This window comes from Molossus molossus, unplaced genomic scaffold, assembly GCF_014108415.1.
Source record: "Molossus molossus isolate mMolMol1 unplaced genomic scaffold, mMolMol1.p scaffold_m16_p_20, whole genome shotgun sequence".
Taxonomy (NCBI): Eukaryota; Metazoa; Chordata; class Mammalia; order Chiroptera; family Molossidae; genus Molossus; species Molossus molossus.
In genome coordinates, this window is record NW_023425356.1 from 50,249,996 (window position 1) to 50,274,319 (window position 24,324).

At 45.1% G+C, this 24,324-nt stretch overlaps 1 protein-coding gene across 1 annotated transcript in view; it reads right to left on the reverse strand.

The window, feature by feature from the left end:
* MROH9 (maestro heat like repeat family member 9) overlaps positions 1 to 21,731 on the reverse strand; it is a gene marked incomplete at its 5' end in the record, with an annotated part of 45,373 nt that extends 23,642 nt beyond the window's left edge. The window contains 8 exon segments of the mRNA XM_036272008.1: positions 3,344 to 3,493; positions 4,838 to 4,959; positions 10,328 to 10,463; positions 14,295 to 14,399; positions 16,806 to 16,892; positions 17,457 to 17,592; positions 18,681 to 18,760; positions 21,660 to 21,731. Of these exon segments, the coding sequence (XP_036127901.1) occupies positions 3,344 to 3,493; positions 4,838 to 4,959; positions 10,328 to 10,463; positions 14,295 to 14,399; positions 16,806 to 16,892; positions 17,457 to 17,592; positions 18,681 to 18,760; positions 21,660 to 21,731 (888 nt within the window).
* Positions 21,732 to 24,324: the final 2,593 nt, after the last annotated feature.

Sequence of the window (24,324 nt, forward strand, 5' to 3'; positions counted from 1 at the left end):
TCTCCTGTGCCGTAGTCCCTCTACATCCAGGCATTTCTTGCACGTCAGAACTCAGTCCTCAAAATAACCAAGGCCGCGGTTAACACACAAATAAATACCAGTGGGGCGCCTTTTTATGTGCATGACCGTGCAATACAAAATATATATTTGGATGAGGAATAAACCTACCTACCTGTACATTTATTGATAGTGGGAAAATATCCATTTTTTTAAAAGTTTATTTTGGGAGTGTAGATGACTTTATTATAGAGCACATATTAGCTCAATATAGAAAACATATATATATTATATATTTATATTATACTAATCTTTTAAGAAGAAATTCAAATAATGGAACAGAATAACAATGGAACTATATACTTCAAAAAAATTTTTTGAGTGGAATAAAAAGCTCTGGTACATATACACAATGGGACACTATGCAGCTGTAAGAAAGAAAGATCTCTTATCCTTTGAAACGACATGGAGGGACCTGGAGAATATTATGCTAAGTGAAATAAGCCTATCAGAGAAAGACAAATATCACATGATCTCACTTATTTGTGGACTATAATGAATAAAATAAGCTGATGAACAGAATAGACCCAGAGACATAGAGGTAGGGATCAGACTGACAGACCTCAGGGGAGAGGAGGGGGGAAGGGAGGAGATAAACCAAAGAACTTATATGCATGTCTGTGTAACCAACGGACACGGACAACAACGCTGTGAGGGGGCAGGATCCAGAGGAGGGTCTCAGTGAGAGAAAAAGGAGAAACATCTGTAACAAAAATTAATTAATAACACTTATTTTTGGCAATTAAGATGAATCTGCATACTGAAGGGGTGAACTATGTGTTGGAGAAATGGCCAAGAATTGTAAACACTGAGTCAGGATCTGAAAATTATATTCATAGGCCCCATGTTAGTTTTATCCCCCACCCCCCGCTTTTATTCATTCTTGAATAAGGAGAGTGATTTGCTTCAAATCAATGCTTGTATAGTCAACATCAGATTTGATCCACCCAGATCGCCTCACTTATTTTGAAAAGACTCCTCCTCAGAAGTCATAAGATGAAAAGTTGAAGTACATTTATATTCCGTTGTAATTGTCTCAAATAGAATTCAATTACCCGTGCAACACCCTCTTCTGAAGTCAAGAGAAAAAGGTGAGGTGTTAAGTAGTACTGACATTTCTCCTACCACGTGTGTGCCATGGGGAACTTGAAGTGGGAGATACTAACCCGTTATTCTTCTCCATAACTACAGTGATACCTCGGTTCTCGAACATAATTCGTTCCAGGAGGACGGTCGAGAACCGAATTGTTCGAGAACCGAAGCAATGAAACCCAATAGGAAAGCGTGACTCCACAAAGCGTGACTCTCTCTCTGCACTCACACTGATGACGCGAGCAAGGCGCACTGGGCCGAATGAACGCCATTCGGCTCAACTCGGCTCATCTCGGAAGTTCGAGTTCCAAATATTTGTTCGGATTCCGAGACAAAAGTTTCTCGAATCCCGATTTGGTCGAAAACCGAGGCGTTCGAGAACTGAGGTATCACTGTATTAACTACTGGGTTTAGAACCCCCCCTTCCTAGAAGGCAGCATGCCCCTGAACAAGCCAGCTATGTCCCTGCTGCCCAGGTGTAGCAGCGATGTCCTGCCTGCTTTCATCCTCAAGGGAAGACCTCCCGTGTTAGCTCTGTGCGGAGACGGTGAGGCCACATGCTCCCTGTGCCGTTTAGGGGATTTTATGGGATTATTTTAGCCACACACAACTTTTCAGTATAACTGATTTCAGAACCGAACCCTGTTTGAGAGAAGAGCCCACTGCATTCAGTAGTTCAATTGTGTGTGGGAGCCGGGATGGGGCGTTGAGTTGCTGACCCCCGTCGCTGAGGTTTTTTTTCGCCGTTTAATGAGTTTGCTCCACTGTCGGCTGCTTTGCCTCCTTTTCCTCTCCAGGGACGTGCGTGGCTTTACCTCGCCCCCCTGTCTCCCTGCACGAGAGGAGAACTTGGTTTTCTCAAGGAGATGACTTGCCCTTGAGCACTTCCCTGGTGCCATGTGCTCCTCCCAGAAAGCCCCGTGTGGCCGCCTGGGGAGACAGACCCACGAGAAGCTTCACTTCCCCGCTCCGGTTCTCGGCTCCTGAGCCCGAGCGCTAGTTTATGTCCAGCACATAACACTGCAGTCAGGAGAAGGTCCTGAACGGCCGCCCTCAAGTCACCATCCATGGGCATGTGCCTGTGCCTCTGCACAGGGTCCCCCCTCAGAAGGTCCCTCACTTTACTGAAAGCTCAGCTATTGGCATCTTGATGTTTTTAGTGGTTTCGTCTTTGAGCTTGTGTTTTGTAAGTGACATCCCATGGGACAAGGGAGCATGCGTGTGAGCAGAGGAGACGGTGTGACACGGGAGCCAGCCGTGGTTCCTGTGCACAGAATTCCAGGGAGCCCGTGAGAGGTAGGGGTTCGGTGGGAAAATCAAGACAAGTAAAAGAGAAGCACTTAGGCTGAAAGTGATAGCACAGAAGGAGAGAGGAAGACTGGGAACCCATAGACCCTTCCCTTTCCGTCTTTTCTTCCTCGTCAGTAAGCCGAAGATAGAGAATGTGCGAATGACAAGAAGTGAAATAAAAACAACCAAGTTTGGGGTAGTATCGCCACTCTTCTGGGAGGAATGAAAAGCGTGCACGTAAAAGCTATGCATTGCATCATTTTGTTGAGTTAAATGCTCTTATATTTACATCCATAGCTGGCCTTGCACAATATAATGATGGATGGTGACATTCATGCTAATAGTTTAAAAACTTTAGTTGTTTTTTACTTAGAGAGTCTTTAAATGGAAAATAAAAACACCATGAGAAATTGAGAGAGAGAGAAGAGAGAGAGAGAGAGAGAGAGAGAGAGAGAGAGAGGAGAAAAAGGAAGAACCTCAAACGTTTGGACACTGAGCGGTACTTTGTTTTGAATGAGGAGTCCCACCTTTCATTTTGCCCGGCAGCCAGCCCCAAAGCTGAACGGCCTCGAGGACTTCCCTTAATGGCTAGAGGAGGTTTTTGAATGATAGCTGTGCTATTTCATTGTTATTCATGTATTTCATGTATTTCTTTAAACATTTCGAAGCAAATCCCGGAAAACATTATGTGTGGGTGTGATTGGTGGGTGACATGTTCATTACATTATTTTCTGCACTTTTTGGTGTGCTTGAAATGTTTCACAAAAAAAGCCTCACTTAATCACTGACACAATGATGCCACGGCAAGAACTAGATATGCAGAGAAGTCGATACAGAACACAGGCGACAGGAACTCTTTCGAGGGTGAGTCCTGGGCTCCCCTGCTCACTGTCATGGATCTCACCGTGGTGACCTTGTAGGCGTGGGACTCCAGCGTCAGTTTCAGTATAGCGGCCGCCTCCTTTGCAAAAGCCTGGTGAGGTGAACTGACTCTCAGAAAGAGACTCCACACAAAGTCGGTCAGCAAGGATGGCATTAAGGCTTGTCCGATACTCTGAAACCAAAAGAGCGAGCCGTGACCTCCAGCCTCACCTCCATCAGCCTAACCTGGGACAGCACAGGGGAGCTCCTGGGCCAGGCACTTGTGCTGTGCGGACCTCTCCCTCCATTACGAAAGGTTAAAGGTTACCATTTACAACTGTGTTGGTATGACGGGGACTCTAATTCAAGCTAATTTATTTATTTATTTTTATGTATCTATTTTCCTGATTTTTATTTATTTGTTTGTTTATTTATTTATTTATTTATTTATTTATTTATTTATTTTTATCCTCACCCGAGGACATTTTTCCATTTTTTACTCAGATAGAGCGGGAAGGAGAGAGAGGAAGAGAGAGAAACATCGATGTGAAAGGGACACATCGAGTGGCCGCCACCCACACGACCCAACCAGGGCCGGGGACAAACTGCAGCCAAGGTACAGTTTCCTTAGCAGGAACCGAACCCGGGTCTCTGTGGACCACAGGCTGACGCTCTAACCGCTGAGCCAAACCGGCCAGGGCTTTTTTTCTGATTTTTAAAGCAATTACAATATTCTCCTCTGGGTAAGTCAGCTCGGGGGCAGGCCCAGGAGAAGTAGCAAACCACGGCATTCAAATGAAGAGGAAATATAAAATATTGATTTTTACCCCAACTGAGCTACTCAGATATTAGAAATCATTATCGACTTCTCCAGCTTTGGAAATGGCTTTGCTCAGATTGGCGACAAGCCTGTTAGTAGGAGATGCAGAAGAGGGCGGGGCCAGAAGGGGTGTGGCCTTTTCTCTCCCAGAGAAGGCCCAAGAGTCAGGAAGAGAAGAAAGAGTCCGTGACCGAGGTACACAAAACACAGTGCAAACGATTCCTTTCTCAAGTGAGAGGGCTGTCCACGGACCATGGGCCATGAAATGTGAACAAAGTTACATGTGTATACATTTCTCAGTTAAGACAGATGAATGAGCCACATTGTTTCCCTATGTATGTGTATTTCTTGTGTTTAGTCCATATATATAAAATAAAATATTGCCCTGGCCGGTTTTGCTCAGTAGTTAGAGCATTGGCCCTCGGACCGAAGGGTTGAGGGTTTGATTCCTGGTCAAGGGCACGTACCTGGGTTGCAGGTTAGGTCCCTGGCCCTGGTCAGGGTTGTGCTGGAGACAACCAATCAATGTGTCTCTCTCACATCGATGCTTCTCTCTCTCTCTCTCTTTCCCCCTCTCCCGTCCATTCTATCTAAAAATCAGTGGGAAAATATCCTCGGTGAGGATTTAAAAGACTATTAAAATATAAATTTTGTGGCCATAGAAAACAATAACACACATGCAACAAAAGCCGTAAGAAGAAGCGGGGGCTAAGTTACCTGAGCGATTTTGGATTTTTCTCCTTGCAAGATGCTGGGTAGGAATTCGATAGCGGAGGGTGAAGGCAGGTAACAGCGGCTTCCACACTTGTCACACTTTGCAATTTTATTTGCTCCAGTATCTATAGTGTTAAAGAAAAGAGTTTGAGGTCTTTTGTTTGACATTTGATTACTGGTCCCTTCCATGCCATTGCTCTTTCCGATTTCTCCAGTTCTGGAGAGCTGAAGTTTTCTGACCCCTGAACGGCCTGGGGATAGTTTCATCACATACACTTCTATGCCTGCGCTGACCCAGAATTCATAAAGCGTTTCAGAGAGGCCTCGGTAACATGTGCATGAAGAGTAGATCATTTTCCTAGGTTGACCAGCTGTCAATGCACTCAGGCATCAGATGCATTGTTACTGGGGTGCCTGTTGGTAGAAGAGTGGACTTGAAGGCATTTTGCCAGGGCTGGGCGGCTGGGGGGTTGGGGAGCTGGGGGGTTGGGAGGCTGGTGGGCTAGGGGGTGGTGTCCCAGAAAGCCAGAGCACTCAACCAAAGCCTCAGGTGCAGATGTCGTTAGTGCCAGAGCAGGTGGGGTTTAAAATGATTTTTTTTTTTTTAATTTTTGCAATTTTCATTCATTTATTGTTGGTACAGCTGTTTCTCCTTTTTCCCGCTTTGACACCCTCCTCCCAATCCCACCCACCTCTCCCTGAGCATTGTTGTCTATGTTCATTGGTTACGCAGACATGCATATAAGTTCTGTGGTTTATTTCTTTTCTTCCCATCCCCCTCTTCTGAGGTTTGTCAGTCTGTACTCTACTTCTATGTCTCTGGGTCTGTTTTGTTCATCTGCTTGTATTGTTTATTATATTCCACAGATAAGTGAGATCATGTGATATTTGTCTTTCTCTGAGTGACTTATTTCGCTTAGCATAATACTCTCCAGGCCCCTCTCAGTCATCTCAAGGGATAAGAGACCTTTCTTTCTTACAGCTGCATAGTACTCCATTGTGTATATGTACCACAGCTTTTTTATCCATTTGTCTACTGATGGACACTTGGGCTGTTTCCAGATCTTAGCAATTGTAAATAGTGCTGCTATGAACATAGGGGTACATATATTCTTTCCGATTGGTGTTTCAGGCTTCTTAGGGTATATTCCTAGAAGTGGGATCACTGGGTCAAATGGCAGCTCCATTTTTAATTTTTTGAGAAAACACCATATTGTTTTCCATGGTGGCTGCACCAGTCTGCATTCCCACCAGCAGGGTACTAGAGTCCCCTTTTCTCCACACCCTCGCCAGCACTTGTTGTTTGATGATTTACTGATGGCAGCCATTCTGACAGGTGTGAGGTGATACCTCATAGTTGTTTTAATTTGCATCTCTCTGACGATTAGTGATGTTGAACATTTTTTCATGTCTCTCGGCCATTTGTATGTCCTATTTGAAGAGGTGTCTATTTAGGTCCTCTGCCATTTTTTTAATTGGGTTCTTTGTCTTCCTTTTGTTGAGTTGTATGAGTACTCTATATTTTGGAAATTAGCTCCTTATCTGATGTATCATTGGCAGTTATGCTCTCCTATATAGTGGGTTCCTTTTCCATTTTGATGCTTGTTCCTTTTGCTGTGCAGAAGTTTGACATAGTCCCATTTATTCATTTTTTTTCCCTTTGTTTCTCTTGCCTTAGGCATTGTATCAGTGAAAATGTGATCCCTCCTACTTTGTTCTTTTTCAAGATTGCTGTGGCTATTCGGGGTCTTTTTTGGTTCCATATAAACTTTTGGAGTATTTGATCTAGTTCCATGAAATATGTCATTGGTATTTTAATGGGGATTATATTAAATTCATAGATTGCTTTGGGTAGTATGGACATTTTAATCGTGTTAATTCTTCCAATCTATAAACAAAGTATATGCTTTAACTTTTTTATATCTTCCTCTATTTCTTTCTTTTTTTTTTTAATCCTTACTCGAGGACATCTTTTGCACCTATCTTCAGATAGAGCAGGAGAGAGGGGGGAAGAGAGAGGGGAAGAAAGAGAGAGAAACATCGATGCGAGAGAGACACATCGAGTGGTTGCCACTCACATGACCCCAACTGGGGCCGGGGACAAACTACAGCCGAGGCACGTGCCCTCAGCGAGAACCGAACCCGGGACTCTCTGGTTTGCAGGCCGACACTCCAACTGCTGAGCCAAACTGGCCAGGGCCTTCCTCTATTTCTTTTTTCAATGTCCTGTAGATTTCTGAGAACAGGTCCTTTACTTCTTTGGTTAAGTTTATTCCTAGGTATCTTTTTTTTTTTTTCTACAGTGGTAAATAGGATTGTTATTTTAGTTTCTCTGTGAGTTCATCATTGGTGTATAAGAATGCTTTCAATTTCTTGATGTTAATTTTGTATCCTGCTGCTTTGCCAAATGATGTTGTTTATTAACAGCTTTATAGAGATACAATCGACACACAACGTATTTAAAGCCTACAACTTGGTAAATTTTTTATGTGTATATTCATGAACACATTACCACAATAAAGCGAAACAGCATAGTCACGGCCTCCAAAAGTTTTCTTGTGCTCTTTGGGAACCCCTGACACCTGCTCCCTGGACCACCCCCTGACCCAAGGGCAACTGTTGACCCGCTCTCTGCTAAGCTTGCATTTTCGAGTTTCATGTAAGTGGAATTACCTGGCATGTACTCTTTTGTCATTTAGCATCTTTTGCTTGGCAAAATTATTTGCGATTCATCCATGCTGTTGCTTGTATCAACAGTTCATTCCTCTCTACTGAATGCTATTTCATTGCACGTATATACCATTGTCTGTTTATCTGCTCACCTGCTGACCGATGGTCATTTGGGTTGTTTTCAGTTTTTGACTATTACAGATAAAGGTGCTATCCACATTGATGTGCAAGTCTTTTTACAAATATTTGTTTTTATTTCTCTAATACTAAGTTGCGGAATGACGGGGTCACATGGTCACATGGTAGATGTGTATTTAACCTTTAGCATACTGCCAGTGATTTCCCAGACTTGTGTCCTTCCACGTTTCCTGCAGTCACGTGAAAGGGTCCCGTGCCTCGTGCCTGCAGAAACATGTGGTGTGGTCAGTCTCCAATTCCAGGCCTTCTAATGGGTGTGCGGCAGCATCTCAGGGCAGCTTTAATGTACTTTTTTTTTTTTTTTTTTACTATATATTGAACATGGTTTGATGTACTTTCTTGCCATTCATGCTTCGTTGGTGAAATGACTGTTCAAATCTATTATTTCTTAAATTCGGCCGTCTGTTTTCTTACTGGGTTTCAAGCGTTCTTTTTAAATTCTGGGTCCAAGTCTTTTATCAGATCTATGACTTGGTAATATTTTCTCCCAGTCTGTTGCTTAGCTATTCTCTTCACAGTGTCTTTCAAAGAGCGGAAACATTTAATTTATCATTTTCTTCTCATTCATGAGTCATGTTTTTGGTGGTATATTTGAGAAATCCTTGCCTAATCCAAGTACAAAGATTTCTTCTAGTTTCATAGTTTTAAGTTTTACATTTAGCACCATGATCCACTTTGAATTAGCTTTTGTACATGTATGAAATGATCTCACTTATACGTGGAATCTGATGAACAAAATAAACTGATGAACAGAATAGATCCAGAGACATGGAAGCAGGGAACAGAATGAGGAACCTCAGAGGGAAGGGAGTGGGGGGTGGGGTCGGGAAAAGATAAACCAAAGAACTGATCTGTATATATGCACAACCAGTGGACACAGACAGTACTGTGGTGCAGGTATGGGGGTGGGGCGGGAGCAGGGTAGAGGAGGTCAGTGGGGGGGGATTATCTGTAATACTTTCAACAATAAAGATACAATTTTTTTCTTTATTGATTTTAGAGAGAGGGGAAGGGAGAAGAAGATAGATAGAGATATCAAGAGGGAACATTGATTGGCCGCCTCCTGCATGCCCCCCACTGGGGATCTGGCCCATAACCTGGGCGTGTGTCCTGACCGAGAATCGAACCAGCAACCTCTTGGCCGATGCTCAACTACTGAGTCACACCGACTGGGCAATAAAGATACATTTTTTAAAAAGCTAGTATTACTGAAAAAAAAAGTATCTTTTTGCCTACAAATAACCCATTTTTTAGATACTATTTATTAAAATTTATCTTTTCTCCACTGAATTAAAATAACTTTGAAACTTGGTCAAAATTCATTTGACCATGTGTATGTGGGTCTATTTCTGGACTCTGTTTAGTACCATGTTGAATAGACGGGATGACAGTCACATCCGTGTCTTTTTCCTGTTCTTTTGGGGAAATCATTTGGTATTTCACTGTTAAGTATAATGTTAGCTGTAGGTTTCTCATAGATGTACTTTAGCAGGTAGAGGAAGCTTTCTTTTTATTCCTAGTTTTCTGAGAGTTGTTTATTATTATTATTATTATTATTATTATTATTTTATCAGAAATGGATGTTGAATTTTGTCAAATGCTTTTTCTGTACCTACTGAAATAGTTATCTAGTTATTTTTTTTTTCATCTGTTAATATAGGGTATTACACCCAGCTGGTGTGGCTCAGTGGTTGAGCACTGACCCATGCACCAAGAGGTCACCGGTTCGATTCCCAGTCAAGGGACATGCCTAGGTTGTGGGCCTGATCCCCAGTGGGGGGCATGCAGGAGGCAGCCAATTGATATTCTCTCTCATTGATTTCACTCTCTCTCTCTCTCTTTCTTCCTTCTTCTCTCTCTCAAATCAATAAAGAAAAAAAGTTTAAAACTTTCTTAAAAAATATATATAGGATGTTACACTGGTTGATTTTCAAATGCAAAATTGATATTTCATTCCTGGGATAAATTTTATATGGTCATGGTTTATTATTCTTTTTATGTATCGTAGTATTTGATTTGCTAAACTTGTCGAAAATTTTGCATCTGTGTTTTTGAGAGATGTTGGTCTGTAGTGCTTTTTTTTTCCCCCTTGTAATGTCTTTATGTGCTTTTGGTATAAGAATAATGCCAGCCTCATGAAATGAGTTGGTAAGTGTTCCCTCATCCTCCCATTTCTGCATGAATTTGTATAGAATTGGTATATTCTTCCTTGGATATTTGCTGGAGTTTGCTTTGTGTGTCTGGAGTGTTCTTTGTAAGAAGGCTTTTAACTAGAAATTCATTTTCTTTGAAAGATGTAGAATATTCAGGTTATTCGTTCCTTCTTGAGTGAGCTTTGGTAATTTGTGTTTTCAACGAATGAATCTACGTTGTTAAATTCACTGGCATAAAGTTGTTCATAATATCCCTTATTATTCTTACAATACCCATACAATTTCTAGTGACATCATCTCTGTCATTCCTGATACTGGTGATTTGTGTCTTCTCTCTAATGTCCCTCCTGACCTTCTCAAAGAATCTGCTGTTCTCTTATTGTTTTTCTCCTTTCTATTTTTATAGGGTTTTGTTCCGATCTTGGTAACGGACTCTTAGGAACTCTGAGAAAAGATGGTGACTCTTTCTTACCCTTCTGGCACTTTGCAATGCAGAGGAGGTAATAGATCCCCAAAGACGCTTGCTGTGTGATGGCCGGGTCAGTGTGGGAACACAAAAGGGACAGTTCTGCTGCTAGGAACCCCAGACACGGAGCGTCCACCGTCGCCTGGTGGAAAACAAAGGAGACAGATGTACTGCTGTGCAGAGTCAATATTAAATGTCTGCACCTCAACCTCTAACGTATCTACAGAAGAGGGTGAGCTTCAGAGTCCACCGATCTGTGTTCCCATCTGGGCTCTTTCACTGAGCTTTAGTTTTCTCATCTAGGACACGCACATAACCAATGCTAACTTATAACACTCATTGTGGAGACTCAGGCGGTACCATGGATGACAAAAAGGACAATTTGTAGCAAAGTGCCCAGAGATAACGGTGACTCACTTGTTGGGTCCCTGTTAGTTTGTATTTCATAAACCAGGTAGCAATTTGCAGGTAGCCAATTCCCAGGATACTTGGGGGGAGTCTGAGGGTCCGATATCCGAACCCTCTCACGCTCCCGTCTCCCTGCATGGGAAGCTTCAGATGACTCTGACAGCCACTGGAGAAATGTGGCTTTTCCTTCTGAAAGGACTCTGATTTTTCCCAGGGCAATTCATTTTCTAAACCCAGAGCATTTACTTCTGATGTCAAAGCTACGACCACAACACGTATGTATCGTTCCCTGCAACTTCTTGCACACATAGCCTGCCCCACTCTTTAGATTTCCATCTCGACTGATCTGTCTGGCCTGATCAAATGCAAACAGAGGAGGAGGGGGTGGAGACGTAAAAGAGGAGAGGAGAGTGGAAGAGACATTTTGTTTTCGCGAAGGTGTAAGTACCGTCACCGATGTGTTTCTGTTATGGTTTGTTTTGTTTTTAAAGGGCTGTGTCCACATGTGGGTTTGATAAGCTAGTGGGCCTGCAGAATCTTCCTGTCTCTAAGACAGTGGCTAGTTTTCCTAGATAAATGCTTTGATGATTGGAGCAAATGGTGGTGGTAAAAGTAGAGTCCAAGTCAGCCCTCCAGGGGGACCCCGAGGCCTCTTTCTCCTTCTTTCTCCCTCTCTCATGCATCCTTAGCCCTGCCTCTCATGTTGCTTGACTTACCCATACCTCACCCCCCCATTTACCCTTCTCTCTCTCTCTCTCTCTCTCTCTCTCTCTCTCTCTCTCTCTCTCTCTCTCTTACACACAGTCTGAAGGAGAATGTGAAGTGGCTGGCTCATTACTAAGAGCATAACTGAACTAGCATGCTGAGAATGATGATCTCAGAGGAAGGAGGGAAGATAAACTCTTGCTTCTTGGATGCCTTGGGATTGTCCCTGTTTTAGGAGTCACACACACGTCTCATCGACTCTTTCTGAGCCTAAGTTACCATCTGCACCGATGGTCTATTCCGATCGCCGTGTCTTCCCTTCACGCTGGTTGGTCTCTCGTGTTTGGGGAGTTGCTGGCAGGTCTTGGTTGTCTGGTCATGTGGAAGACCGTGGGGTTTTCTCTTGGTGGGGTTTTCCACCTGAGCAAGCTTGTCAACGGGGCTTCACTTTAGAATGATGAGGTGGAGAGATGGGGTCATGTAGATCTAAACAGCAGAATCAAGATACTTTTCTTGGGGAACTGATGATTGTTTTGAGAAAAAAATTTTCTCAGCTTTTGCCTGCCAGTGGGCTCCTGTCCCCTCGGAATAGAGTGTGTGGGTCAAGGAGGAGGGGAGCAATCTAGAGTCTTCTGCATGAACCTGCATTGCATCCTTTAGTTCATGCATGTTTCCAGCCTTCCTCTGCCTCCCACCCATCATCACGACCTGGGCTCCATAGCTCCAGCCCCTCTGGGGTTCCACAGGGCACACTGCCTTGCTTTGCAGTGTCCCCCACCCCAAGTTCCTGTGCCCTGGCCGCTCAGTCTCTATCCGCTCCCATCGGGTCCCTTCTCTCATCCAGAAGTGTGTAGACACTGCTTGCCCACTGAGAACCCTCCGCTCGTTCCCTGGGGCTGGGGCTTGGCACCTCCCACCAATGCCATGACTATCACTGTGGGAGGACTCCGGAGGGAGGAGGCAAAGGCATGTGCCCGTCTGTTAACTTTGGGAATCTTCCTCCCATTTTTTTAGATTCCCCGGTGCCAAAAGAACAGACCGAGGAAAACTCTCTTTCAATGCTTTAAGATGACATGTTTAGTTCCCATGTTTTTAATAGTTTAATTGAAGGGACAAACATTCTCTGATTGTAGCAGTGTTTTTGTTTTTTGTTTCATCCAGATGGGCACATAGGTCATGTAAGAGGAAGCATATTCCTGAAAGAGTATGAATGGGGCAGGATTGTTCAGTAGGACCCGAGCCTCAGACTCTGGAAGGCACAGGCTAGAGTAATTTATGAAGAAAAAGTCTTTAGTCAGTGAATGGAGCGGTTAGGGGTTAGGTGGCTACTCCCGAGGACAGAATTGATAGTTATTTCAGTTAGAGAAGGGCAGAACCCATCTTCATGGATTTCGTGTCATGGAGGTACAAAGTTCAAGCGTGTGGGCTGCTCAGCGTTTAATTCATTAAAATAGTTTAAATATTTATCAGTGACATTTTGGTTATTTTATAGACGTATTTACCCACCCCCATTAATTTCATTGGCGTAGCCATCTGTAGAAGACATTGTTTAAAGAGAAAGTTAAGTTAGTCAAGTTTGATGCTTCTGGGATGATGAGCTCCTGGTTTCCCTGGAAACGCTGGTCTGCTTCCACCTGGTGGCCTGGAGCAGACATTGCAGAACAGAGCGGTGGTTCTGTCCACGCAGGCCGATCGCAGTCCAGGCTAGGAACCCTCAGCAGTGCATGAGAGCCTCTGCTCACGTGTGAATTCACACGTTCATTCTCTCACGTGTGCAGGGGACGGTGACCACCGAGAGAGACTGAGCACCCCCAAGAGTGAGACGTGGCCACAGATAGTATAAAAGGCAGGCAGTGAGCTCTCAACAGAGAAGCCCCAGAAATGTCGGCAGTTCCGAGACACCTGTCCCTTCTCCGTCTGAAAGGCAGCAATGGGGAGGTCTGGTGACACCCCATGTTTGTGAAGCTGTGAGGAAATGGGCTCTCTGATGTTCGAGGAATGCAAACGGGGGGGCCCGTGTGTGTGACTCACCTTCAATCCATTCCTACTTTTCGATTTATTATCTTTCTAAGCTTTTATACATACCCACGTACTTGCAAAGATGACTGTTTTGTTGGTATTGTTTGAAATAGGAAAAAAAGCCACACACAGAATATACCAAACTATCCAGTCTATCGGCTAAAGAACAGTTAAATAGGGTATAACATATTAAAGGTATGGAATACATGCTGTGGTTAAAAGAATGAAATAAATCTATGAAAATATCTGTAGGACATAATGTTTTTGAAAAAAATAAAGCAACTTGCAGAACCGTAGGTAAGCGTGATGTGACTTTAGCGAAGCTAGGGAACGAAGCTGTGTGTCCCTTGTGTGCCTGGTGGATCTGTCTGAAGGGTGCTGGGCAGGAGCAGGGATTGGGGTGCAGAGAGCCGTAAAGGAAGACTTTGGCTCTACCTCCAGCATGTTTGAAGGAAAGTACCTGAGAATCACTTGTATACATTCAACACAAAGAGCGGTTTAAAAAGATGATAGAAAAAGGAGAAATAAGAAGGAAAGGAAAGATGGAAGACTTTCGAAGGTTACAGATAACACCGACTGCGGTCTACAGAGGAGGATGAAGACAGGAAGGAAACAGCGGGTTCGGACACACTCTTGCCGTCGGGGGAAAGCGCGAGGCGTTGTCGTCTGAGCAATTCTGCTGACTGACAGGCACGCGGGCTACCGGCTGCGTTCCCGACACCCACCGACGGGCACAGCCGTCCCAGCTGGCACCCGATGCTCTCGGGACCCAGGTGTGGGGACCGCGCAGTGCGCACACGCAGCCCAGAAGCAGGTGGCCAGGCCGCGCGCCATGACTTACGTGTCCCCGGACTTTCCTGGACGCGAAGTTCAGCACCCTGGTGATGATCACCATGACTCTCTCCTGCTGGTACGAGCTGTCCTCGCTCATCCACACGGCCATTTCCTGCGGGAAGCCACAAGAGCCACGCTGGAAGCACGGGGCTTCCGTTTCGGAAACAGCGGCAGCTTCGCCACGCCAAGGGTCCCCTCGGTCTCTGATGATTTCTCACCTAACCTGTATTTATTTAAAACACAACAACCAGCCAGGATACTACTACCTACCGGGACACTCCTTCTACTACAGTGGTTACACCTGCGTGTTGTTTCATTGATTCTACCCGACAAGTTTACCAGCATCCGCTCCAACACGCACGTGGCAGGTGTCCTGAGGTTGAACCCGCGGCCACGCGGCTCCTTGGTGGCTTCTGTTCCTTTTCTTTCAAAATACACATTCTCTCCCTCTCTCTCTCTCCCTCTCTCTCTCTCTCTCTCCCTCTCTCTCTCTCTCTCTCCCTCTCTCTCTTTCGCCCTCTTTTAATCCTCACCCGAGGACATTTTTCCATTTTCTGTTCCGAGAGAGCGGGAGGGAGAGAGAGGAACAGAGAGAGGGAGAGAAACATCGACGTGAAAGGCACACATCGAGTGGCTGCCACCCGCACGACCGACCAGGGCCGGGGACAAACTGCAACTGAGGTACGTGCCCTTAGCGGGAACCGAACCCGGGTCTCTCTGGACCACAGGCCGATGCTCTAACCGCTGAGCCAAACCGGCCAGGGCTCGCTCTCTCTCTCTCTCTCTCTCTCTCTCTCTCTCTCTCTCTCTTTCTCTTTTTAAAAAATCACAGGGCCCGGTTTTCAGTTTTTAAAGAATTGAACTATTATCTGATCCTGAAATGTCACCTCGTCCTAGAATGTTCTTTCCGGATTCACCGCCCAGGGATTTCCTGGCGCGTGGTTGCTGCGTGCGGTCCTGGCGGGCCGCCCAGTGGAAACGGGCTCGCGGATCTGGGTTCCAGGCCGTCCTGCTGTAACCTCTGTTTGTCCTGCATCCTCAGGGGACCTTGGGAAGGGAAGGACCCCTGCCCCTGCTTCCCAGGCCTGTCGCTATTAACCCTTCTCGGGGCAGCCTGTGGCCCCACCGCATTCATGCCAGTGGTTGGCCCGTGTCCCCTCCCCTTGCTCCCACCGCGTGCACCTGTTCTGGGGCTCATTTCCTAGGGCAGCGCGTCTGTTTCCGGGGGGCCAGCCTCTCCGTTCCCAGGGGTGAGGCAGCACTTTCTGAGAACCGGGGGAGTTTCTAGACGTGGAAGGTGTGAGATGGGTAAGTAACAGGCTCCCAAGCCCGAGGAGCTGCTAACTGGGAGAAACAATGGTAACTTCATCACTATTCTTTAATATCGCTAAAATGTTTAATGTTTGTGTTAATCCTCACCTGAGAATATCTTTTCATTGGTGTTTTTAGATCGAGTGGAAGGAAAGGAGAGAGAGAGAGAGAGAGAGAGAGAGAGAGAGAGAGAAACTGATGTGAGAGAGACACAGTGATTGGTTGCCAGGGCTGGGGATCAAACCTGCAACTCAGGTACATGCCCTTGCCCGGGAATCCGATGCTCTAACTGCTGAGCCGAACTGGCTGGGGCCTCGCAGGGTTATGTTAGCATCAAATGAGAGAGCCCATGTGGGAAGTACTCAGCTCAGAGTCACAGGGGACCTGCTCAGCACTCAGCTTGGGGGGTCAGGGGTGCGAGAGCAGCCTGGGGAGAGGGCTGTAATCATGGAGCAAGAATGATACTTGAGCAAGTTGTGAAGTCGAAATTTTAAAAATGTGCAGAAAACATTTGGCTCGAATTAGGTACCAGTTAACTCAATTATTTCACTTCCTCCACAGTCCGTCTTGGCCTCATAGGTACCGATTCTGCTTCTTTCCTTCCGTGTGTTTTATGATTCGGACGACCCACAGGTGCTCCTGGTGGAGTAACTTCACATGGTTGTGTAGTATCTCCAGACTGCTACCTCCTCTCATGCCTTCATGTAGGGATTGCAAAATTAAAGACCCTGAGCTAGCCAGCGAAGTCTTCTGTCCCTGACTGGGACCTTGAAGACACAGTGAGCGAGGTCTCGGATGTGAAAGTGGGTTTGGGGTAATTGTTAGGGTTTCCTGCCGTGCCACGGTATCCATGACGATAGGATGCTCACGCACTCCCTAGCCCCAGAGTTGTTAGGGAATAGGGTGAATACAGACCCTGTCAGGCAAGGCTCACGGTTCTGTGGACCTGAACAGAGTGCAGGCTGATCACCTGGCTCTCTGCCGCCCCCTGTGGGGATCTCTTACATTGCCACACAGCACTTGCCTTCCCAAGTGTTTGGTCACGCCATCCTCCCCAAACTGAATTCTTAAAAGGGTGTCTCTGTAATTCAAATAAAGGGAAGTGATTTCACTTGGAAGATACTTGCACACCCTGGGAGAAAAAAATTTTTTCAGCCACCAGATTTGCAACACAAAATCAGAAGTGCTCATTTTCCCTTTACTGTACCTTTAAGATCTGCAGTTTGTAGATGTCCTTAGACACTAAGATCAGAAGAGTGTCCTCATATATGTTTAAAATACTTTGGTATAATTCCTGAAACACAAAAAAAATGTTGTACAACCAGCCAGCCAGCCTTCCATAGGCCTTTACCCCATTGTCTATAGTTTTGCATCCTGTGTCCTGAGTTCTTCCCAGAAACTGCAGGTAGGAAGGGGGGCAGTAGCTATGGTGATGAGAGCCATGTGCCATATGCCATGTGTTTCCTCTGCACCCCCTGGCCGGTGCCCTGGGAAGCTAGGCTGAGGGAACAGAGACCACACACATTGCTGATCTCACTGTGGGAATCTTCCCACCTCCACCTTTCTCTGCTCACATTTCCTTCTTTGCAGAACTTTCCAGTACACTCCGTGTCCTCGCTTAACCAGTTAACCAAAAATCCATTTACCCAGTTGTTCCTATAAAACCCATACTACCCATTAAATCCCACTGGGTTGAGAATTCCTCAGTCCAGGGGTGTAGTACTGAGAAGTGCTGTGTCTCCTGTATCTAAGGAGAGCAAGGAGAAAGTCACCGAGGTCGTGACCTGTGGAGCGACACTGCGCAAGGCTGCTGTGTGCATGGCCGTGTCTCATCGCGATGAAAGGGAGCGACTCTCACCTCCAGGTCCTCCTTGCCACCTTTGCTGCTCCCCATTTCTTTCACTTCTTCAAGGCTTGGTATAGAAAATACCATTTTAAAGGACGCCTCTATTATCTTCAACTGAGCTTCAAACTGCAGAAGGGGATCCACAAAGCTGGCGAGATAAAAGGGGAACGCATTGAAAAACAGTAAAAACACCCCAAGCAGCTTATGAAACCCAAACCACCACTAACATCCTAATATACTGGCAAAGGACATGAAAAAATTCCCACGTGAGAAAATTCGTACATGCATGAACATGGAAAGTCTTGAATCTTGCTTATATGGAAAGGGATAAGAATTTTTAAAAAACGAGGCAAATAGTTGAACCGATTATATCAGCAACATAGAAAAAGGTATATGTACATGTAGGTGACTAGGTTTCGAACACGCATTCATGACTAGTGCAGTTCTTCAACAAATTGACAGTGTTAGTTAAAAGCCCTAAGAAGGTCCGTCCCATCTGCATCAATTGGAGTTCAGGGGAAGCAGAGGCCAAAATAAGGGTTAGAGGGCACAAGGTGTCCAAGAGAAGGAGAGAGCGAGGTGGGAGATTAGGAGAGGAAGAGTCTTAGGCCACAAGTTCCAAGGAAGGTTTGGGCAGGCTGATGGGGGTTCCTCCAGCCACGTCGCCCACTGGAGTTTTTGTCCCACCATGCTGGTCATCAGAAGCCAAGGTCCGGGAGGATCCAGCCTGCCGACTTTCTGGGGCCGTTGACCCATCAGGAACCCCAGCAGCCGGACATTTTCATGGTTGCCTGTCATCTGAACCAGTACCCTCCCTCGCAGAGTGATGTTTCAAAGAAGTATTTCAGAGAAGATACAATCTTTCATGTGCAAAGATGATTATCATAATTTTAGTGAAACGTAATTTAGAAAATTCCAAAGTTTGGCTGTACTCCACCGCCGTTAAAATAACCATATGATTACAACGAAGAATAAAAACAAGACAAAATGCCCACATCGAAAGTATTACGGAAAAATGAGTGTGCCATCTGCGCATGACTCTGCAAGAATGAAATGGTCTGCCTACCCAGGTAACACAGAACGATGGGGAAAGGACATGAGAAAGGAAGAAATACTTGTTGAATTAGGATGGTGGAATTCGGAATCGTTTTTTTTCCTTCACCATTGTGATTCACCGCTATTGCATTTTAAAGGTAGTCGATCGGTGAGATAAGAGAGAACTACAGCTTATCGTACCTGGAGTTCACAGACAGGATTATGGCTTGGTCATTTAAGACGCCTGCAAATACGTCCCATAGGTGGGCAGCCTTGTGCTCCTGTATCAGGGAAAAGAAGAATCTAGGATAACAGACCTGGGAGACTCAAGGCATCACGGGGCCACATGGGACTGGAATAGAAGCCCAAGCGTTCATGGAAGTGTTGCAACAAGGCAACTGCAGTCGAGACCCACAGTACCAGGTGCTGGCCTCTCCCAGCCAACCACTGTGCTGTCACCGCATTTCCTGACACAGCTGTGAGGGAGGCGCCTTCCGGTGCCCTCCCACAGGACACTGGAGCTGTGGTCATTCAGCTCTGGGGAACGTGACCTCCGCCTCCCATCCGCTGGCTAGTGTCTCATTTTTCCAGGGAGCCACGTGTTGTCACTAGAACTCCACCACCAGATTATTGTTCTGCCCCCTTTCCCTGAAGGTCACATCTCTTGCTGAGTGACTGCCCCACGCGTGTCCCTGCCTTGTCCACATGCCTTCATGGCGCCCTGTCATCGCTGACGGTCACGGCTGCAAACCCCTAGCGTGCACCGGTAAGCAACGGGGGTCCGTGAGCTTCTGGAAACGGGCTCTCAGGGGGTGTCATGTGTCGGGATTGGCCAGAAACGTCACCTGCATTCCCCAGTTAGGTTTTTTGTTCTTGCTCGGAATAGACGACATGCTCACCAGTGTTCCTGGGAATCCCGCAGGGCTTCCTCTGGGAGGCGTGGTTGTCATTCTGGCTTTGACTTCTACTCCAAGTTCCCTTGTAACTCATTTTCAATTGCTCCCTGATCACTGTGAATCTTCACTGGAGCCCACAGTCAATGCTAAACCGGCCACAGTCCTGGGAATCTGTACCTTGTAACGTATCTCACAACACGGGACTTAGGGCCAGTCTGGTGGCCTTGCGCGTCCAGATTTATTATGTTGGCTTTCTCCTGAGCTGACCATCTGCTTTTTATGCAGATCTTATAGCACTGACATTTTCGTTCCATATCTGTTGTCATTCTTGGCCAGAAAAATTGGAGTCATGCCGATTTCACTAGTTCCTTTAAACCTCAGATGTTTCAAAGCAAATGCATATAATGCATGTTTCTGATGCCACCTTGGCCTGGGGGAAATGGGATTATCATCGTCCTCGTTATCCGGAGTAATGTGGTCTCCCCTCTAATGATTCCCAAAGAATCCTGGGAATGCTCAAGGGGAGCCAGACTCGGTCCTCTCGAGGACTCTGTGCGCCTCACTTTTCCCTTCAGCTCTAGATCACTGGGATCTAGACAACAGCAAAACGCCAGCAAGTGCGGAGAGAGGAGCTAGCTGAGCCGGGGGCACGGATATCCTGAGCCCTTCCCTGCGAGGCTCGCCGTTGGTGCCGGGGTTTCACCGAACGCAGTGACACTGTTGCTGGTGTCCTGTCCCCACCACCCTTGCAAAGGCCCGATACGGAGAGAGCTGGAGGCCACACACAGAATAAATGTGCCCACCATTCCCCAAATCACTGAAATTATTTCCCATACTGCAGAAGCCCCCCAACCCTTGTCACTATACTGTACACGCTCAGTATTGTGGTTCTTCTGGATTTTATTGGACCTTGTATTGCAAATTGAGATATAAATGCATTGTTTGACCAGTGATGAAACTTAGGTTGTCTATAGACACCTCTCTTTCAATAAACTTTTATTGACTTTTTTTTTTGGTACGTGCCCCTAGTGGGAACCGAACCCGGGACTCTCTGGTCCACAGGCCGATGCTCCAACCGCTGAGCCAAACCAGCCAGGGCTATGTAAACACTTTTGAAAGCAATGCACACACATGTACAGATGGGTAAACGGAGGACAAAGTTTCCAAGCCCCCCGACACCACCAGCTCCCGTGCCCCTGTTTCCACCCTACAGTGTGCAGCTGTGCTGGGGTCCTGTGCATCCACCCAGAGGAGGAATATGCACGTTTGGGAAAGTGAGTACCACGCTTTTGGTTGAGAAGACTGAAAAGCGGTTCTGTTTTTCCTGTAGCTGCCGTCCCAATGTTCTGCCAGCCTCCGACCCTGCGATCCCTCCCGAGTCACTGTCTTCCTTACCGACTCGATCCTATGGATTTGCCCCATCTTCGAGTTACTACAACAGCGTTGCCATTATTGTTAGTACGGAACCCTGTTTATGGAACATCTTCGGTCTCATAATTATTTTCAGGCCTTCCTCCACTCCCATGACAGGCGGGATGCTTGGTTTCAGGGTTGCCGTAGGATAGCTTGGTGCTTACATCAGTGACTCTGGAACGAGACTCCGTGGGTTTGTGTCCTGCCTCTGACACTTGGTAGTGACGTGACCATGGGCAGATCACCTCCTGTCTCAGTTTCCTCCTCTGCCAAGTGGGGTGATGGTAGCTCTTACCCTGTAGGGCTGTTTGTTGTGGGGATTAAACGAGTTACTTTTCGGAGCCCTTAGAACATGCCTCGCACGCTATATAAATGCGATGCCGCTATTGCTCTTATTGGGGTGGGAAGGGGTGTTCGCGCTCTCGCAGCTCCGCCCATCTTTATTTTTCTGGGGTTGTGGCTGTGAATCGGGAAATATGTACATTTCGTCTGCCCACAGCGTGACTTCGTGTCCTCTTCCCGTTGCTCATTACATCGGACGCCGTTTGGTGGGAAGGGTATGAGACACTGTAGCAGACCTGTCGAGAGGGTGGGTGGACACACAGTGGGATTCCAAGTCCAACTTGCCTCCTTTTGAAGTAGTATCGAAGGTCATTTCCAGGGGTGCAGAGGATGAGCAAGAACAGGGCGTTGTAGGGAACACGCTAAACACAGTGTTCAACCAAACTGCTATTTTCTCCCACACACGTTTTTTAAGCATTAATTACGACAGCCTCGTGATGGAGAGAAAGAACAGGGATTCTCCCAGCCCCGTGTCCCCCCCCAACAAGAGTTTCTAGTTCTATTAATGTCCTTACAGTCTATAACTTACCAGGTGGTGCCATTTCACAACGGACTGCAAAATCTGGAGATTGCTTACTGGTCAGGGAGAAAAGGAGACCAGTTAAAAGGAAGTACATTTAGTATCTTATCACTGAGTGGGGCATGTCCCCAAATCGGAAGCTAGTATGACCCTGATGGCCAAGCCCAACAGACCCCCACACACATACTGAAACTTCAAACAAATTCATTAGGAATCTTACTGACAGCACTTAACAAAGAGATTAGCAAACAGGACACAGAAACGTATTAAAAGAATACTGAACTAGAACCAAGTGGTATTTATTCCCAACGTGCAAAGATGGTTCAAGAAAAGAAAACCAATAATATAATTCTCAACATTAATTGCTAAAAAAAAAAATTCATGATAATTTTTATTGAGGCAAAAAATTCTGGTAAAGTTTTGAATCTACTGGTTGCAATTCATAATAATATAGATAAGCAGTTAATTTCTTAATGGGGTATGTAGACACAAAAGCCAGAACCAGCTATAATAAGGAAATAATTAGAAGCATTCTCATTTAAGAACAGAACAAAGATGATCTTTATTACTGCTGTCATATGCCGTTTCTGGACATTCCATCCACCGTTATTGGAAAAAAGTATATTAAAATTGGAAAGGTGCCCTGGCCAGTTTGCTCAGTGGTTAGAGTGTCAGCCCAGAGATCGAAGGGTCTCAGGTTCAATATCCGGTCAAGGGCACATACGTGGGTTGTAGGTTCAATCCCAGCCCCCATTGGGGTTGTGTAGGAGGCAACCAATCCATGTGTCTCTCTCACATTGATGTTTCTCTCTCCCCCCTCCCCCTCTCTTCCACTCTCATCTAAAAATATCAATGGAAAAATATCCTTGGGTGAGGATTAGCAATATCAAAATAAAAAGCTGGAAAGAAAAACTGTATTATTTTTGAGATATTTACTTCATGGGAAAGAATATGAGTGCCTTTTAAATTTCTCTGTTATCAAAATTATTTAATTTGAATTGTAGTCATTAAGTACTGATATGTTTGGTAAAAGCCCCTTCTAAAACCTTGAGGAGCTAGTACTTTGGTGATTATTTTTATGTCTTTCATTTTAATTTATTTAGATTTTTTTTAGAACTTTTATAATTCTTTTAAAAATATATATATTTTTATTTTTTATAATGTCTGATTGTTTTAAAAATTGTTGACATTATTATAGATGTCCCCAATCCCCCCCTTTATTCTCCTGTACCCAGCCCCCCCCCCCAGGCCTTCACCCCATTACTCTCTGTCCATGGGCTACGCATACATGCATATATGTTCTTTGGCTGATCTCTTCCGAGTCCCCATCCCCTCTCCCCTGAGGTCTCTCAGTCTGTTCCGTGATCCATGCCTCTGGTCCTGTTTTGTTCATCAGTTTATTTTGTTCATATAAATGAGATTATGTGATATTTATCTATCTCCGACTGGCTTATTTTGCTTAGTTTAATTATCTGGAATAATTTGAGATTTACAGAAAAGTCGCAAAGCTAGAACAGAGTTTTCATATGCCCCTCACCGACAGTTCTCCGTGACGTTAACATCCCACTTACCCGGGGCACATTTGTCAAAACTAAGAAGTCAGTAGTGGAACAGTGTTATTAACTACACTATAGGATTTATTTGGGTTGCAGTAGTTTTTCCGCCTGTGTCCTCTTCCTGTTTCAGGAGCCAATCCAGAATCCCTCATGGCAGGTGATCATCGTGTCTCCTTAATTTCCTTGGATCTGATCTGTTGCTGTTTTACAGTCTTTTTGGGGTCATGACCTTGAGAGGTGGAAGAGTACTGGTCAGGCATTTTGTAGAATATCCCTCAATTTGCATTAATCTGGTGTTTTTCTCATGATTAGCCTGGGAATACAGGGTCTTGGAAAAAAAGATCACAGAAGCAAAATGTCCTCCTCAAGAGAAAGTATCCGATTTTTTAATCCATTCGTTAGTCCTACTATTTTTTTTCTTATGGAATTCAAGAATTCGGCTTCCTCTTTAATGTAGGCTGTCTTTACTTCTGCCTTTTTTGGATTTATTTTCCTGTTCTTGTTCTCACTTCTTGTTTTGTATGTTTGTTTTGTTTATGACCATTTTTTAAAAATATGGTTTTTACTGACTTTTTTAGAGAGAGAGGAAGGAGAGAGAAATAGAAACATTGATGTGAGAAACATCAATTGGCTGCCTCCTGCACGCCCCCTACTGGTGATCAAGCCCCAAACCTGGACATGTGCCCTGACCGGAAATGGAACTAGGTAACCTCTCAGTCCCTAGGACAACACTCAATCCACCGAGCCACACTGGCTGGGCTGTTTATGCTCATTCTTTCTAGTTTATTATTCTAAGTAGTTAAGGTTTTGGATTTTTCTCTTTCTCTCGTTTTGGTTGTGTGTTACAGGTTCTAAGATGTAGTATTGTCAATATTCTCTAATTTCTGTATTAACTTTCTCTTTGACCCAAGAATTCTTTAAAGTAGAATAGTTTAGATGGAAAATAGTAGGTCATTTTTTGTGTTTGTTTCATAAATTCCTTACTACTTTTTTTTTTTGGCATTGTAATCAGAGAATATTTCTGTGATTTCAAGATTTTTGGATTTATACAGAAATTTCTAGCCTAATATATGGTTATCCTTTATGAATATACTTTTTTGTGAGCATTAGAAAAAAAG